Source organism: Entelurus aequoreus, linkage group LG23 (genome assembly GCF_033978785.1).
Source record: "Entelurus aequoreus isolate RoL-2023_Sb linkage group LG23, RoL_Eaeq_v1.1, whole genome shotgun sequence".
Taxonomy (NCBI): domain Eukaryota; kingdom Metazoa; phylum Chordata; class Actinopteri; order Syngnathiformes; family Syngnathidae; genus Entelurus; species Entelurus aequoreus.
In genome coordinates, this window is record NC_084753.1 from 10,075,881 (window position 1) to 10,093,858 (window position 17,978).

General features: G+C 45.7%; 1 protein-coding gene across 1 annotated transcript in view; it reads right to left on the minus strand.

Moving 5' to 3' along the window:
• The window catches only part of LOC133641179 (protein Daple-like), a 45,809-nt gene that overhangs the window by 5,970 nt on the left and 21,861 nt on the right, over positions 1–17,978 (minus strand). The window contains exons 7-10 of the mRNA XM_062035112.1: positions 14,862–15,146; positions 14,015–14,791; positions 11,668–11,795; positions 1,865–2,006 (exon numbers count right to left, since the gene is read on the minus strand). Of these exons, the coding sequence (XP_061891096.1) occupies positions 1,865–2,006; positions 11,668–11,795; positions 14,015–14,791; positions 14,862–15,146 (1,332 nt within the window). The remainder of the gene's footprint in view (positions 1–1,864; positions 2,007–11,667; positions 11,796–14,014; positions 14,792–14,861; positions 15,147–17,978) is intronic.

Genomic DNA, 17,978 nt, shown 5'->3' on the forward strand with positions numbered 1-17,978 from the left:
ACAAAGAAGTGTCAGTAGACACACACACACAAAGAAGTGTCAGTAGACACACAAAGAGGTGTCAGTAGACACACACAAAGAAGTGTCAGTAGACACACAAAGAGGTGTCAGTAGACACACACAAAGAAGTGTCAGTAGACACACAAAGAGGTGTCAGTAGACACACACACACAAAGAAGTGTCAGTAGACACACACAAAGAGGTGTCAGTAGACACACACAAAGAGGTGTCAGTAGACACACACAAAGAGGTGTCAGTAGACACACACAAAGAAGTGTCAGTAGACACACAAAGAGGTGTCAGTAGACACACACAAAGAAGTGTCAGTAGACACACAAAGAGGTGTCAGTAGACACACACACACAAAGAAGTGTCAGTAGACACACACACACAAAGAAGTGTCAGTAGACACACAAAGAGGTGTCAGTAGACACACACAAAGAAGTGTCAGTAGACACACAAAGAGGTGTCAGTAGACACACACAAAGAAGTGTCAGTAGACACACAAAGAGGTGTCAGTAGACACACACACACAAAGAAGTGTCAGTAGACACACACAAAGAGGTGTCAGTAGACACACACAAAGAGGTGTCAGTAGACACACACAAAGAGGTGTCAGTAGACACACACAAAGAAGTGTCAGTAGACACACAAAGAGGTGTCAGTAGACACACACAAAGAAGTGTCAGTAGACACACAAAGAGGTGTCAGTAGACACACACACACAAAGAAGTGTCAGTAGACACACAAAGAGGTGTCAGTAGACACACACAAAGAAGTGTCAGTAGACACACAAAGAGGTGTCAGTAGACACACACAAAGAAGTGTCAGTAGACACACAAAGAGGTGTCAGTAGACACACACACACAAAGAAGTGTCAGTAGACACACACAAAGAGGTGTCAGTAGACACACACAAAGAGGTGTCAGTAGACACACACAAAGAGGTGTCAGTAGACACACACAAAGAAGTGTCAGTAGACACACAAAGAGGTGTCAGTAGACACACACAAAGAAGTGTCAGTAGACACACAAAGAGGTGTCAGTAGACACACACACACAAAGAAGTGTCAGTAGACACACACACACAAAGAAGTGTCAGTAGACACACAAAGAGGTGTCAGTAGACACACACAAAGAAGTGTCAGTAGACACACAAAGAGGTGTCAGTAGACACACACAAAGAAGTGTCAGTAGACACACAAAGAGGTGTCAGTAGACACACACACACAAAGAAGTGTCAGTAGACACACACAAAGAGGTGTCAGTAGACACACACAAAGAGGTGTCAGTAGACACACACAAAGAGGTGTCAGTAGACACACACAAAGAAGTGTCAGTAGACACACAAAGAGGTGTCAGTAGACACACACAAAGAAGTGTCAGTAGACACACAAAGAGGTGTCAGTAGACACACACACACAAAGAAGTGTCAGTAGACACACACAAAGAGGTGTCAGTAGACACACACAAAGAGGTGTCAGTAGACACACACAAAGAGGTGTCAGTAGACACACACAAAGAAGTGTCAGTAGACACACACAAAGAGGTGTCAGTAGACACACACAAAGAGGTGTCAGTAGACACACAAAGAGGTGTCAGTAGACACACACAAAGAGGTGTCAGTAGACACACAAAGAGGTGTCAGTAGACATACACATACACAAAGAGGTGTCAGTAGACACACACAAAGAGGTGTCAGTAGACACACACAAAGAGGTGTCAGTAGACACACACAAAGAGGTGTCAGTAGACACACACAAAGAGGTGTCAGTAGACACACACACACACAAAGAAGTGTCAGTAGACACACACACACAAAGATGAAGATGGAGGATAATAAGTTGAGTTAAGGTGTGACTTACAGCTGCCAGCTGTGCACGCAGAGTTGTGTTGTGTGTGTTGCTCTCCTCCAGTTTCTTCTGCAGACTGGCCAACTTCCCTTCTTTCATCTTCATCGCCTGTTGCACTGTTTCCTCAAGTCGGGATTCAAGCAGCTTGTATTTGCTGACACACACACACACACACACACACACACACACACACACACGCACACGCACACGCACACGCACACGCACACGCACACGCACACACACACACACAGTTTTACATTTCTATTTGTTTCACTAAATAAGTGTTTCTCACTTGCAACTTTGAAGAAACAATGCTTTAGTAATAGAAAAGAGTTCACTTCCAGTCCTACTGAAAGTCACTACTACGCAGTCTGATAGTTGATATATCAATGATGACATCTTCAAGTCCTACTGAAAGCCACTACTAGCGACCACACAGTCTGATAGTTGATATATCAATGATGACATCTTCAAGTCCTACTGAAAGCCACTACTAGCGACCACACAGTCTGATAGTTTATATATCAATGATGACATCTTAACATTGCAACACATGCCAATACGGCCGGGTTAACTTATAAAGTGACATTTTACATTTCCCGGGAAATATCCGTCTGAAAAGGTCTATGTATGATGAGGTATGTATGATGAGGTATGCGCGTGACGTCACGGATTGTAGCAGACATTTTGAAAGAGCACAGTGGCCAGCTTAAGTCGTCTGTTTCCATGTCATAATTCCACAGTATTGTGGACATCTGTGTTGGTGAATCTTTTGCAATTTGTTTAATGAACAATGGAGACAGCAAAGAAGAAAGCTGTAGGTGGGATCGGTGTATTAGCGGCTGGCTGCAGCAACACAACCAGGAGGACTTTGAGTTGGATAGCAGACGCGCTATCCGATGCTAGCCGCTGACCGCACCAATGATCGTGGTGAAGTCCTCTGTCGTGCCGTCGATCGCTGGAACGCAGGTGAGCACGGGTGTTGATGAGCAGATGAGGGCTGGCGTAGGTGGATAGCTAATGTTTTTAGCATAGCTCTGTCGAGGTCCCGTAGCTAAGTTAGCTTCAATGGTGTCGTTAGCATCAGCATTGCTAGGCTTCGCCAGGCGGGACAGCATTAACCGTGTAGTTACAGGTCCAGTGTTTGGTTCCGTGTCTCCTGATAGTAGAAGTAATAGTAGTATTGTTGATCTGCTGTCTATCCTTCCAGTCAGGGGCTTATTTCTTCTGTTTCTATCCACAGTTAAGCACGATGCTATCACGTTAGCTCCGTAGCTAAAATGTTTCGCCGATGTATTGTCGTGGAGATAAAAGTCACTGTGAATGTCCATTTGGCGTTCTGGACTCTCATTTTCAAGAGGATATAGTATCCCAGGTGGTTTACAATACAAATCCGTGATCCACAATAGAAAAAGGAGAGTGTGGAATCCAATGAGCCAGCTTGTACCTAAGTTACGCTCAGAGCGAAAAAAGATACACCCTGGCGTCCTGCATTGCACTCTAGTCCTTCACTCTCACTTTCCTCATCCACAAATCTTTCATCCTGGCTCAAATTAATGGGGTAATTGTCGCTTTCTCGGTCCGAATCGCTCTCGCTGCTGGTGTAAACAATGAGGAAATGTGAGGAGCCTTTCAACCTGTGACGTCACGCTACTTCCAGTACAGGCAAGGCTTTTTTATCAGCGAGCAAAAGTTGCAAACTTTATCGTCAATGTTCTCTACTAAATCCTTTCAGCAAAAATATGGCAATATCGCCAAATGATCAAGTATGACACATAGAATGGATCTGCTATCCCCGTTTAAATAAGAAAATGTCATTTCAGTAGGCCTTTAATTCCCACATTTATTGAATGAATGAAAATGTGTGCAAAAGTGGAACACAAGGGCCCTAAAATGAAGAAGGTGGTGGGATGTGTGGGTGTGTCAATGAAGAAGGTGGTGGGATGTGTGGGTGTGTCAATGAAGAAGGTGGTGGGATGTGTGGGTGAGTCAATGAAGAAGGTGGTGGGATGTGTGGGTGAGTCAATAAAGAAGGTGGTGGGATGTGTGGGTGTGTCAATGAAGAAGGTGGTGGGATGTGTGGGTGAGTCAATGAAGAAGGTGGTGGGATGTGTGGGTGAGTCAATGAAGAAGGTGGTGGGATGTATGGGTGAGTCAATGAAGAAGGTGGTGGGATGTGTGGGTGAGTCAATGAAGAAGGTGGTGGGATGTGTGGGTGAGTCAATGAAGAAGGTGGTGGGATGTGTGGGTGAGTCAATGAAGAAGGTGGTGGGATGTATGGGTGAGTCAATGAAGAAGGTGGTGGGATGTGTGGGTGTGTCAATGAAGAAGGTGGTGGGATGTGTGGGTGTGTCAATGAAGAAGGTGGTGGGATGTGTAGGTGAGTCAATGAAGAAGGTGGTGGGATGTGTGGGTGAGTCAATGAAGAAGGTGGTGGGATGTGTAGGTGAGTCAATGAAGAAGGTGGTGGGATGTGTGGGTGAGTCAATGAAGAAGGTGGTGGGATGTGTGGGTGAGTCAATGAAGAAGGTGGTGGGATGTGTGGGTGTGTCAATGAAGAAGGTGGTGGGATGTGTGGGTGAGTCAATGAAGAAGGTGGTGGGATGTGTGGGTGAGTCAATGAAGAAGGTGGTGGGATGTGTGGGTGAGTCAATGAAGAAGGTGGTGGGATGTGTGGGTGAGTCAATGAAGAAGGTGGTGGGATGTGTGGGTGAGTCAATGAAGAAGGTGGTGGGATGTGTGGGTGAGTCAATGAAGAAGGTGGTGGGATGTGTAGGTGAGTCAATGAAGAAGGTGGTGGGATGTGTGGGTGAGTCAATGAAGAAGGTGGTGGGATGTGTGGGTGAGTCAATGAAGAAGGTGGTGGGATGTGTGGGTGAGTCAATGAAGAAGGTGGTGGGATGTGTGGGTGAGTCAATGAAGAAGGTGGTGGGATGTGTGGGTGAGTCAATGAAGAAGGTGGTGGGATGTGTAGGTGAGTCAATGAAGAAGGTGGTGGGATGTGTGGGTGAGTCAATGAAGAAGGTGGTGGGATGTGTGGGTGAGTCAATGAAGAAGGTGGTGGGATGTGTGGGTGAGTCAATGAAGAAGGTGGTGGGATGTGTGAGTGAGTCAATGAAGAAGGTGGTGGGATGTGTAGGTGAGTCAATGAAGAAGGTGGTGGGATGTGTGGGTGAGTCAATGAAGAAGGTGGTGGGATGTGTGGGTGAGTCAATGAAGAAGGTGGTGGGATGTGTGGGTGTGTCAATGAAGGTTCATTACAACATCACTGTCTGCATGACCTTACTTACTTACAATTAATACACTGATTATTGACGTTTACTAATCCATTTTATAATTGTCCATGTCCTAATTGCGATGCATCTAAAAATGGATTATTTCCCCCACTTCTACCATCCATCCATTGTTTATACCGCTTGTCCTCATTAGACTTCCCCCACTTCTACCATCCATCCATTGTTTATACCGCTTGTCCTCATTAGACTTCCCCCACTTCTACCATCCATCCATTGTTTATACCGCTTGTCCTCATTAGACTTCCCCCACTTCTACCATCCATCCATTGTTTATACCGCTTGTCCTCATTAGACTTACACTTCCTTTTTATTGTCATTGAAATGTGAACTTTACAGTACAGATAAGAAGTTGCATCAGCTCATGGTAGTGCAGGATAAAAGAGCAATAAGGTGCAGATATAAATAAATAGATTACTGTACAGATAAATATATTGCAGGTTTATGTTATATTGTCTTTATATTCCAGCCACTTCATCCCTTTTTGGGGGGAGTTGAGGGGATTATTATGATGCCTTCAAGAGTCTTATGGCCTGAGGGAAGAAGCTGTTACACAACCTGGAGGTTCTGCTACGGAACCTCTTTCTAGAGTCCAGCAGTGAAAACAGTCCTTGGTGGGGGTGGGAGGAGTCTCTGCAGATTTTCTGAGCCCTGGTCAGGCAGCGGCTTTTTGCCATCTCCTGGATAGGAGGAAGAGGAGTTCTGATGATCTTTTCTGCCGTCCTCACCACTCTCTGGAGAGACTTCCAGTCTGAGGCACTGCAGGCTCCAGTCCAGACAGAGATGCTGTTGCTCTCTATAGTGCCTCCGTAGAATGTGCTGAGAATGGGGGGAGGGGAGGGAGCTGTGCTCTTTTCATCCCACGCAAAAAGTGCATGCGCTGCTGAGCTCTTTTTACAAGAGCTCCGGTGTGTAGGGACCAGGTTATATTGTCAGTTATCTGCACCCCCAGGAACTTGGTGCTGCTTACCATCTCCACTGCTGTGTCGTTGATGAAGAGTGGAGCGTGGCTGGACTGGTGCTTCCTGAAGTCAACAATGATCTCCTTGGTCTATATTAGCGTCCCTTCACTGGCTCCCTGTGCGTTACCGAAACAACTTTGAACTCCTTCTATTTGTTTTTAAATGTCTAAACAACCTCGCTCCAACATATCTCTCCGACCTCCTTCAGCCTTACTGCCCCACCCGATCCCTAAGATCAGCCGATCAGCTGCTACTGACGGTCCCTGGCACAAGGCTGAAGCTTAGAGGTGACAGAGCTTTCGCCGCTGCTGCTCCCAAGCTCTGAAACGACCTACCTCTGAGTGTTAGACAAGCCTCCTCTCTTCCTGTTTTTAAATCTCTCTTAAAAACATACTTTTATTCCATGGCTTTTAACACTGAGGGATACCCATCCTGCTATGGCACCCCATAATACACCTGCTGTCAACCTGCTTTTATGTTCTATTTATTTTAGTTATTTATTTTTTATCGTGCTCTGTTTGTGTTGTGTTGTGTTTGCTCGGTTCTAACCTGCCCATTGTACAGCACTTTGGCTACCCCTGTGGTCAATTTGAAATGCGCTTTATAAATAAAGTTGCTTTGATTTGATTTGATTTGTCGACATTCAGGACCAGGTTGTTGGTTCTGCACCAGTCAACCAGATGTTTCACCTCTTCCCTGTAGTCCATGTGGTTGTTGTCACGGATGAGGCCCACTACTGTTGTGTACTTCACAATGTGGTTAGTAGTGGACCTGGTGCAGCAGTCATGGGTCATCAACGTGGACTCAGAACGCAGCCCTGGGGGGAGGCGGTGCTCAGGGAGATGGTACTGGAGGTGCTCAGGGAGATGGTACTGGAGGTGGTCAGGGAGATGGTACTGGAGGTGGTCAGGGAGATGGTACTGGAGGTGGTCAGGGAGATGGTACTGGAGGTGCTCAGGGAGATGGTACTGGAGGTGGTCAGGGAGATGGTACTGGAGGTGGTCAGGGAGATGGTACTGGAGGTGCTCAGGGAGATGGTACTGGAGGTGCTCAGGGAGATGGTACTGGAAGTGCTCAGGGAGATGGTACTGGAGGTGCTCAGGGAGATGGTACTGGAAGTGCTCAGGGAGATGGTACTGGAGGTGGTCAGGGAGATGGTACTGGAGGTGGTCAGGGAGATGGTACTGGAGGTGTTTAGGGAGATGGTACTGGAGGTGCTCAGGGAGATGGTACTGGAGGTGGTCAGGGAGATGGTACTGGAGGTGGTCAGGGAGATGGTACTGGAGGTGCTCAGGGAGATGGTACTGGAGGTGCTCAGGGAGATGGTACTGGAAGTGCTCAGGGAGATGGTACTGGAGGCGCTCAGGGAGATGGTACTGGAGGTGGTCAGGGAGATGGTACTGGAGGTGGTCAGGGAGATGGTACTGGAAGTGCTCAGGGAGATGGTACTGGAGGTGCTCAGGGAGATGGTACTGGAGGTGGTCAGGGAGATGGTACTGGAGGTGCTCAGGGAGATGGTACTGGAGGTGGTCAGGGAGATGGTACTGGAGGTGCTCAGGGAGATGGTACTGGAGGTGGTCAGGGAGATGGTACTGGAGGTGGTCAGGGAGATGGTACTGGAGGTGGTCAGGGAGATGGTACTGGAGGTGCTCAGGGAGATGGTACTGGAGGTGGTCAGGGAGATGGTACTGGAGGTGCTCAGGGAGATGGTACTGGAGGTGGTCAGGGAGATGGTACTGGAGGTGCTCAGGGAGATGGTACTGGAGGTGGTCAGGGAGATGGTACTGGAGGTGGTCAGGGAGATGGTACTGGAGGTGCTCAGGGAGATGGTACTGGAGGTGGTCAGGGAGATGGTACTGGAGGTGGTCAGGGAGATGGTACTGGAGGTGCTCAGGGAGATGGTACTGGAGGTGCTCAGGGAGATGGTACTGGAAGTGCTCAGGGAGATGGTACTGGAGGTGCTCAGGGAGATGGTACTGGAAGTGCTCAGGGAGATGGTACTGGAGGTGGTCAGGGAGATGGTACTGGAGGTGGTCAGGGAGATGGTACTGGAGGTGTTTAGGGAGATGGTACTGGAGGTGCTCAGGGAGATGGTACTGGAGGTGGTCAGGGAGATGGTACTGGAGGTGGTCAGGGAGATGGTACTGGAGGTGCTCAGGGAGATGGTACTGGAGGTGCTCAGGGAGATGGTACTGGAAGTGCTCAGGGAGATGGTACTGGAGGCGCTCAGGGAGATGGTACTGGAGGTGGTCAGGGAGATGGTACTGGAGGTGCTCAGGGAGATGGTACTGGAGGTGGTCAGGGAGATGGTACTGGAGGTGGTCAGGGAGATGGTACTGGAGGTGCTCAGGGAGATGGTACTGGAGGTGCTCAGGGAGATGGTACTGGAGGTGGTCAGGGAGATGGTACTGGAGGTGCTCAGGGAGATGGTACTGGAGGTGCTCAGGGAGATGGTACTGGAAGTGCTCAGGGAGATGGTACTGGAGGTGCTCAGGGAGATGGTACTGGAAGTGCTCAGGGAGATGGTACTGGAGGTGGTCAGGGAGATGGTACTGGAGGTGGTCAGGGAGATGGTACTGGAGGTGTTTAGGGAGATGGTACTGGAGGTGCTCAGGGAGATGGTACTGGAGGTGGTCAGGGAGATGGTACTGGAAGTGCTCAGGGAGATGGTACTGGAGGTGCTCAGGGAGATGGTACTGGAAGTGCTCAGGGAGATGGTACTGGAGGTGGTCAGGGAGATGGTACTGGAGGTGCTCAGGGAGATGGTACTGGAGGTGCTCAGGGAGATGGTACTGGAGGTGGTCAGGGAGATGGTACTGGAGGTGGTCAGGGAGATGGTACTGGAGGTGCTCAGGGAGATGGTACTGGAGGTGCTCAGGGAGATGGTACTGGAGGTGGTCAGGGAGATGGTACTGGAGGTGGTCAGGGAGATGGTACTGGAGGTGCTCAGGGAGATGGTACTGGAGGTGCTCAGGGAGATGGTACTGGAGGTGGTCAGGGAGATGGTACTGGAGGTGGTCAGGGAGATGGTACTGGAGGTGGTCAGGGAGATGGTACTGGAGGTGCTCAGGGAGATGGTACTGGAGGTGCTCAGGGAGATGGTACTGGAAGTGCTCAGGGAGATGGTACTGGAGGCGCTCAGGGAGATGGTACTGGAGGTGGTCAGGGAGATGGTACTGGAGGTGCTCAGGGAGATGGTACTGGAGGTGGTCAGGGAGATGGTACTGGAGGTGGTCAGGGAGATGGTACTGGAGGTGGTCAGGGAGATGGTACTGGAGGTGCTCAGGGAGATGGTACTGGAGGTGCTCAGGGAGATGGTACTGGAGGTGGTCAGGGAGATGGTACTGGAGGTGCTCAGGGAGATGGTACTGGAGGTGCTCAGGGAGATGGTACTGGAAGTGCTCAGGGAGATGGTACTGGAGGTGCTCAGGGAGATGGTACTGGAAGTGCTCAGGGAGATGGTACTGGAGGTGGTCAGGGAGATGGTACTGGAGGTGGTCAGGGAGATGGTACTGGAGGTGTTTAGGGAGATGGTACTGGAGGTGCTCAGGGAGATGGTACTGGAGGTGGTCAGGGAGATGGTACTGGAAGTGCTCAGGGAGATGGTACTGGAGGTGCTCAGGGAGATGGTACTGGAAGTGCTCAGGGAGATGGTACTGGAGGTGGTCAGGGAGATGGTACTGGAGGTGCTCAGGGAGATGGTACTGGAGGTGCTCAGGGAGATGGTACTGGAGGTGGTCAGGGAGATGGTACTGGAGGTGGTCAGGGAGATGGTACTGGAGGTGCTCAGGGAGATGGTACTGGAGGTGGTCAGGGAGATGGTACTGGAGGTGGTCAGGGAGATGGTACTGGAGGTGGTCAGGGAGATGGTACTGGAGGTGGTCAGGGAGATGGTACTGGAGGTGCTCAGGGAGATGGTACTGGAGGTGGTCAGGGAGATGGTACTGGAGGTGTTTAGGGAGATGGTACTGGAGGTGGTCAGGGAGATGGTACTGGAGGTGTTTAGGGAGATGGTACTGGAGGTGCTCAGGGAGATGGTACTGGAGGTGGTCAGGGAGATGGTACTGGAGGTGTTTAGGGAGATGGTACTGGAGGTGCTCAGGGAGATGGTACTGGAGGTGGTCAGGGAGATGGTACTGGAGGTGGTCAGGGAGATGGTACTGGAGGTGCTCAGGGAGATGGTACTGGAGGTGGTCAGGGAGAAGGTACTGGAGGTGGTCAGGGAGATGGTACTGGAGGTGCTCAGGGAGATGGTACTGGAGGTGGTCAGGGAGATGGTACTGGAGGTGCTCAGGGAGATGGTACTGGAGGTGCTCAGGGAGATGGTACTGGAGGTGGTCAGGGAGATGGTACTGGAGGTGGTCAGGGAGATGGTACTGGAAGTGCTCAGGGAGATAGTACTGGAGGTGGTCAGGGAGATGGTACTGGAGGTGGTCAGGGAGATGGTACTGGAGGTGCTCAGGGAGATGGTACTGGAGGTGTTGTTGCCCACTCTCACAGACTGGGGTCTGTCTGTGAGGAAGTCCAGCAGCCAGTTGCAAAGGGGGGTACTGAATCCAAGGTTTGCTCACCAAGTGCTGCGGGGTGATGGTGTTGAATGCTGAGCTGAAGTCCACAAACAACATCTGCACGTGTGTGTCCTTTCCTTCCAGATGTTCTAAGCTCAGGTGGAGTGCAGAGGAGATGGCGTCTATTTTGAATTAGAGCCTGGATTTGATTTTGAGCCAAGAGTCTTTCTTGCTTTTGTGTTTGTTTATTTTGACTTTAACTCACATAATTGTATGTAATAAATGGGAATGATTGCATGCTTTTGTTGACATTATTACATTGTATAATATATTATTATTATTATATTAAAGCTGTTTGTAATATTAGGACCCTCAGTGCTAAATATGATTAACTTATCACTTTCCTCTGGTACTGTTTCCCTAACATGAACAACAGCGGTGATTCATCCTCCACTTAAAAGACCTAACCTCGATTCTGACCTACTGACCGGTGTCGCACCTCCCCTTTATCTCTAAAATCCTCCACAAAAATTGTTGCACAGCAGCTAAACGAACAGAACATCTAACAATCTTCTTGAACCCTTTCAGTCCGGTTTCAGGACTAATCAGTCTGTGGAGACAGCCCTGGCAAAAGTGACTAAAGATCTATAGTTATAATTGCTATGTTCAGGTAAGGTGCAACTGAGTTCCCTGCCTGGATGTGGCTTGTGGTTTTGGGTTGAGAAGCCCTTTGAGGCACTTCTGATTAAGGGCTCTAAATAAATAAAGTTAGATTTATTGATTGATTACTAAATTCTTCACAAATAATTGACAAAATATGTTTTTGTAAAATGTTTGTGCTACGTTTTAATTAAAAACAAATGAAATAAAAAATAAAACTAAGGCAAAAAACAAAATAATTGGATGATTTTGAAAAACCAAGTCAACCGTGTTGTATGGGCAACACCCGCTCTGTACTTACTTGGTTGGTATTGGATTGATCCCAGAATGTCCAGCCCTATTATTGTGTGTTTCAGAGAGACTGGACTGTTTATGGTGTGGTTTAAAACTACCTTTCCTCCAGAGACTGCTCCTGCTGCAGTAGTCTTTCTCGGGTGAGTCCAACCTTCTCCAGTTCTTCATTGAGTCTCTCCAACTCCACACGGTGCTGCTGGACGCTCAACTTCTCCGACACCAACTCCTGCACATGCACATGTCAGTGATAGCACCACAATCTTCTTCAGAACCACAGCAAGCCTCTTTAATAAAGGCTGCATGGACTGGTCTATCAGACCTAGACCAAGGGCACAAACCTGAGAAAGAGGACGTTTTTACAGGCATTTTAATGGCATTTCAATCATGTCTGTAGTCCTGTATTGGAACATCTAGTGCATACTGTCTGTAGTCCTGTATTGGAACATCTAGTGCATACTGTCTGTAGTCCTGTATTGGAACATCTAGTGAATCATGTCTGTAGTCCTGTATTGGAACATCTACTGATTAATGTCTGTAGTCCTGTATTGGAACATCTAGTGATTAATGTCTGTAGTCCTGTATTGGAACATCTAGTGAATCATGTCTGTAGTCCTGTATTGGAACATCTACTGATTAATGTCTGTAGTCCTGTATTGGAACATCTAGTGATTAACGTCTGTAGTCCTGTATTGGAACATCTACTGATTAATGTCTGTAGTCCTGTATTGGAACATCTACTGAATCATGTCTGTAGTCCTGTATTGGAACATCTAGTGAATCCTGTCTGTAGTCCTGTATTGGAACATCTACTGATTAATGTCTGTAGTCCTGTATTGGAACATCTAGTGATTAATGTCTGTAGTCCTGTATTGGAACATCTAGTGATTAATGTCTGTAGTCCTGTATTGGAACATCTACTGAATCCTGTCTGTAGTCCTGTATTGGAACATCTAGTGATTAATGTCTGTAGTCCTGTATTGGAACATCTAGTGATTAATGTCTGTAGTCCTGTATTGGAACATCTACTGAATCCTGTCTGTAGTCCTGTATTGGAACATCTAGTGATTAATGTCTGTAGTCCTGTATTGGAACATCTAGTGATTAATGTCTGTAGTCCTGTATTGGAACATCTACTGATTAATGTCTGTAGTCCTGTATTGGAACATCTAGTGATTAATGTCTGTAGTCCTGTATTGGAACATCTAGTGAATCATGTCTGTAGTCCTGTATTGGAACATCTAGTGAATCATGTCTGTAGTCCTGTATTGGAACATCTACTGAATCCTGTCTGTAGTCCTGTATTGGAACATCTACTGATTAATGTCTGTAGTCCTGTATTGGAACATCTACTGAATCCTGTCTGTAGTCCTGTATTGGAACATCTAGTGAATCATGTCTGTAGTCCTGTATTGGAACATCTAGTGAATCATGTCTGTAGTCCTGTATTGGAACATCTACTGATTAATGTCTGTAGTCCTGTATTGGAACATCTAGTGATTAATGTCTGTAGTCCTGTATTGGAACATCTACTGATTAATGTCTGTAGTCCTGTATTGGAACATCTAGTGATTAATGTCTGTAGTCCTGTATTGGAACATCTAGTGATTAATGTCTGTAGTCCTGTATTGGAACATCTAGTGAATCATGTCTGTAGTCCTGTATTGGAACATCTAGTGAATCATGTCTGTAGTCCTGTATTGGAACATCTAGTGATTAATGTCTGTAGTCCTGTATTGGAACATCTAGTGATTAATGTCTGTAGTCCTGTATTGGAACATCTAGTGAATCATGTCTGTAGTCCTGTATTGGAACATCTAGTGAATCATGTCTGTAGTCCTGTATTGGAACATCTAGTGAATCATGTCTGTAGTCCTGTATTGGAACATCTAGTGATTAATGTCTGTAGTCCTGTATTGGAACATCTAGTGAATCATGTCTGTAGTCCTGTATTGGAACATCTAGTGATTAATGTCTGTAGTCCTGTATTGGAACATCTAGTGAATCATGTCTGTAGTCCTGTATTGGAACATCTAGTGAATCATGTCTGTAGTCCTGTATTGGAACATCTAGTGAATCATGTCTGTAGTCCTGTATTGGAACATCTAGTGATTAATGTCTGTAGTCCTGTATTGGAACATCTAGTGATTAATGTCTGTAGTCCTGTATTGGAACATCTAGTGATTAATGTCTGTAGTCCTGTATTGGAACATCTAGTGATTAATGTCTGTAGTCCTGTATTGGAACATCTAGTGAATCCTGTCTGTAGTCCTGTATTGGAACATCTAGTGAATCATGTCTGTAGTCCTGTATTGGAACATCTAGTGAATCATGTCTGTAGTCCTGTATTGGAACATCTAGTGATTAATGTCTGTAGTCCTGTATTGGAACACCTCACACATGTCCTACTTGAAAAAGTAACCCTGACAAGGCTTCAGTCCATATTACCTCTCTCAGAGTAACCAAAGTCCTCTTGTCCATGGTGGCTTGTTTCTGCAGCTCCTTGTAGTCTCCCTCCCATTCCTTGGCCTTGAGCGTGGCCTCCTTCAGCCGATCCGCCTCCCTGCTCATAGTTAGGACGTCCCTCTGCACGCTCGCCAACTGCCTGGCCTTCTCCTCCAGCTCGGCCTCCTTCTTGTCCAGGAGCATTGTCATCCTCCAGTTCTCCTTCTCCAGATGCTTCCTAGTCTTGTCCGACTGGTCCAGGTCCAGCTGAAGCCTCTCTCTGTCCTTGTGGCCTTCCTCTCGCCTCCTCTGCTCCCGACTGAGCTGCTCTATTTCCTTCTTCAGCTCCTCCAGCCGACTCAAGGCTCCCTTCTTCTCTCGGCCTTCTTCGTCTCTCTCCTCCTTCAACTTTTCCACACGGGCCTTGAGATGGAACTTCTCCTGGTTTACCGTGGCAACATTCCCCTCCAGTCTCTCGCTTCTCTTCCTCTCTCCTTGCAACTCCGCCTCCACCTCCTCAAACCTTCTCTGCACCTCTTGCGATTGTCTCTGCACCTCCTTACTTTCCTGCAGTTGTTTGGTGAGCAGAGCAGAAGATGAACGCAGATTTTCCACACAGCAACGGAGCTCCAGGTTTTCCTGCTTGTCTGCTTTCAGTTGTTGAAGCTCTTGCTCGGCCTCCTCCAACTCCCGTTTGAGTCCGAGCATCTCCTGCTGCATGGAGGACACCTGCTTCTCCACAACTTCTGAAGTGTCACTGCAGGCACGCAGAGCTGCCACCTGAAGGCCACACCAAGGAGCATGTTTTAGTCAGCATGAAGCTTGATGGCGACAAAGCCCAGTTCATTACCTTTCTGCTGAGAGCGTCCCTGCTTCTCTCCACCCGAGCCATGTCACTCTCCACTTCCTCACATCTCCCCGCCCTCTCCCTCAGACACACTTCTTCTTCTTTGGAGAGCTTGACTTCAATCTCCAGGCTGGCTAAGCGGGCGCTGGTGTGGGTAAAGCGCTGGTGTAGCAGGCGCTTCTCAGCCTCCACCTGGGGGATCCCGGTCTCAGCGTTGGCCTGAGTGCACTCACGGAGCGACACCACCGCGTCAGACAGGTTCTGCTTCTTGCTCTCCAATTCAGAGATCTGATGGAAGCACACAAGCAGGACGTGGAAATAATGAGACTTTCTGGAAATGAATGCTGAAGTTGAAGTGACAGAATGTAGAAGGAATGGAAGAATAGTTGGAATGTTGAAGAGTTGGAATTTCCAGGAAAAGCGGAATTAGGTGTGGAAGTTGGGAAAGTGTTAGTTAAAATGTCCAGGATGAGTGGAATGTGTTGATGTTGGAATGTGTTGGTGTTGGAATGTGTTGATGTTGGAATGTGTTGATGTTGGAATGTGTTGATGTTGGAATGTGTTGATGTTGGAATGTGTTGATGTTGGAATGTGTTGATGTTGGAATGTGTTGATGTTGGAATGTGTTGATGTTGGAATGTGTTGATGTTGGAATGTGTTGATGTTGGAATGTGTTGATGTTGGAATGTGTTGATGTTGGAATGTGTTGATGTTGGAATGTGTTGATGTTGGAATGTGTTGATGTTGGATTGTGTTGATGTTGGAATGTGTTGGTGTTGGAATGTGTTGATGTTGGAATGTGTTGATGTTGGAATGTGTTGATGTTGGAATGTGTTGATGTTGGAATGTGTTGATGTTGGAATGTGTTGATGTTGGAATGTGTTGATGTTGGAATGTGTTGATGTTGGAATGTGTTGATGTTGGAATGTGTTGATGTTGGAATGTGTTGATGTTGGAATGTGTTGATGTTGGAATGTGTTGATGTTGGAATGTGTTGATGTTGGAATGTGTTGATGTTGGAATGTGTTGATGTTGGAATGTGTTGATGTTGGAATGTGTTGATGTTGGAATGTGTTGGTGTTGGAATGTGTTGATGTTGGAATGTGTTGATGTTGGAATGTGTTGATGTTGGAATGTGTTGATGTTGGAATGTGTTGATGTTGGAATGTGTTGATGTTGGAATGTGTTGATGTTGGAATGTGTTGATGTTGGAATGTGTTGATGTTGGAATGTGTTGATGTTGGAATGTGTTGATGTTGGAATGTGTTGATGTTGGAATGTGTTGATGTTGGAATGTGTTGATGTTGGAATGTGTTGATGTTGGAATGTGTTGATGTTGGAATGTGTTGATGTTGGAATGTGTTGGTGTTGGAATGTGTTGGTGTTGGAATGTGTTGATGTTGGAATGTGTTGATGTTGGAATGTGTTGATGTTGGAATGTGTTGATGTTGGAATGTGTTGATGTTGGAATGTGTTGATGTTGGAATGTGTTGATGTTGGAATGTGTTGATGTTGGAATGTGTTGATGTTGGAATGTGTTGATGTTGGAATGTGTTGATGTTGGAATGTGTTGATGTTGGAATGTGTTGATGTTGGAATGTGTTGATGTTGGAATGTGTTGATGTTGGAATGTGTTGGTGTTGGAATGTGTTGATGTTGGAATGTGTTGATGTTGGAATGTGTTGATGTTGGAATGTGTTGATGTTGGAATGTGTTGATGTTGGAATGTGTTGGTGTTGGAATGTGTTGATGTTGGAATGTGTTGATGTTGGAATGTGTTGATGTTGGAATGTGTTGATGTTGGAATGTGTTGATGTTGGAATGTGTTGATGTTGGAATGTGTTGATGTTGGAATGTGTTGATGTTGGAATGTGTTGATGTTGGAATGTGTTGATGTTGGAATGTGTTGATGTTGGAATGTGTTGATGTTGGAATGTGTTGATGTTGGAATGTGTTGATGTTGGAATGTGTTGATGTTGGAATGTGTTGATGTTGGAATGTGTTGATGTTGGAATGCTTTCAATAGCTTGACAAATGTGGGAATTTGCAACTTGGAAAAATGTGCCATTCATTTCAATGGGAACTTTCTGGAATTTTGGGAAAAGCGGGATAAGGAAAAAAAAAAGATTGAATCTCCTTAATGAGTTGAAATGGTTGGTGTTGGTATTTTTCAAACCGGTAGAGAAATGTTGAAGTAGTAACATGTTGAATTGAGGAATGGAAAATCTGGGAATCTTTGAAATTTGTCAAGGGGAAGCTCGCCATTCCTGAATAGACCCAACAGTTGACATATATACTTACATCGTGTATATATAACATGTTATTATGAATGTTACTAGATACTACATATATACTTACATCGTGTATATATAACATGTTATTATGAATGTTACTAGATACTACATATATACTTACATCATGTATATATTACATGTTATTATGAATGTTACTAGATACTACATATATACTTACATCATGTATATATTACATGTTATTATTACATGTTACTAGATACTACATATATACTTACATCATGTATATATGACATGTTATTATGAATGTTACTACATGACATATATACTTACATCATGTATATATTACATGTTATTATGAATGTTACTACATGACATATATACTTACATCATGTATATATTACATGTTATTATGAATGTTACTACATGACATATATACTTACATCATGTATATATGACATGTTATTATGAATGTTACTACATGACATATATACTTACATCATGTATATATTACATGTTATTATGAATGTTACTAGATACTACATATATACTTACATCATGTATATATGACATGTTATTATGAATGTTACTACATACTACATATATACTTACATCATGTATATATGACATGTTATTATGAATGTTACTACATGACATATATACTTACATCATGTATATATGACATGTTATTATGAATGTTACTACATGACATATATACTTACATCATGTATATATTACATGTTATTATGAATGTTACTACATGACATATATACTTACATCATGTATATATGACATGTTATTATGTGTAACTGCACGTACCTGTCTGTCTCTCTGCCTAGGTGTGTGCACGTACCTGTCTGTCTCTCTG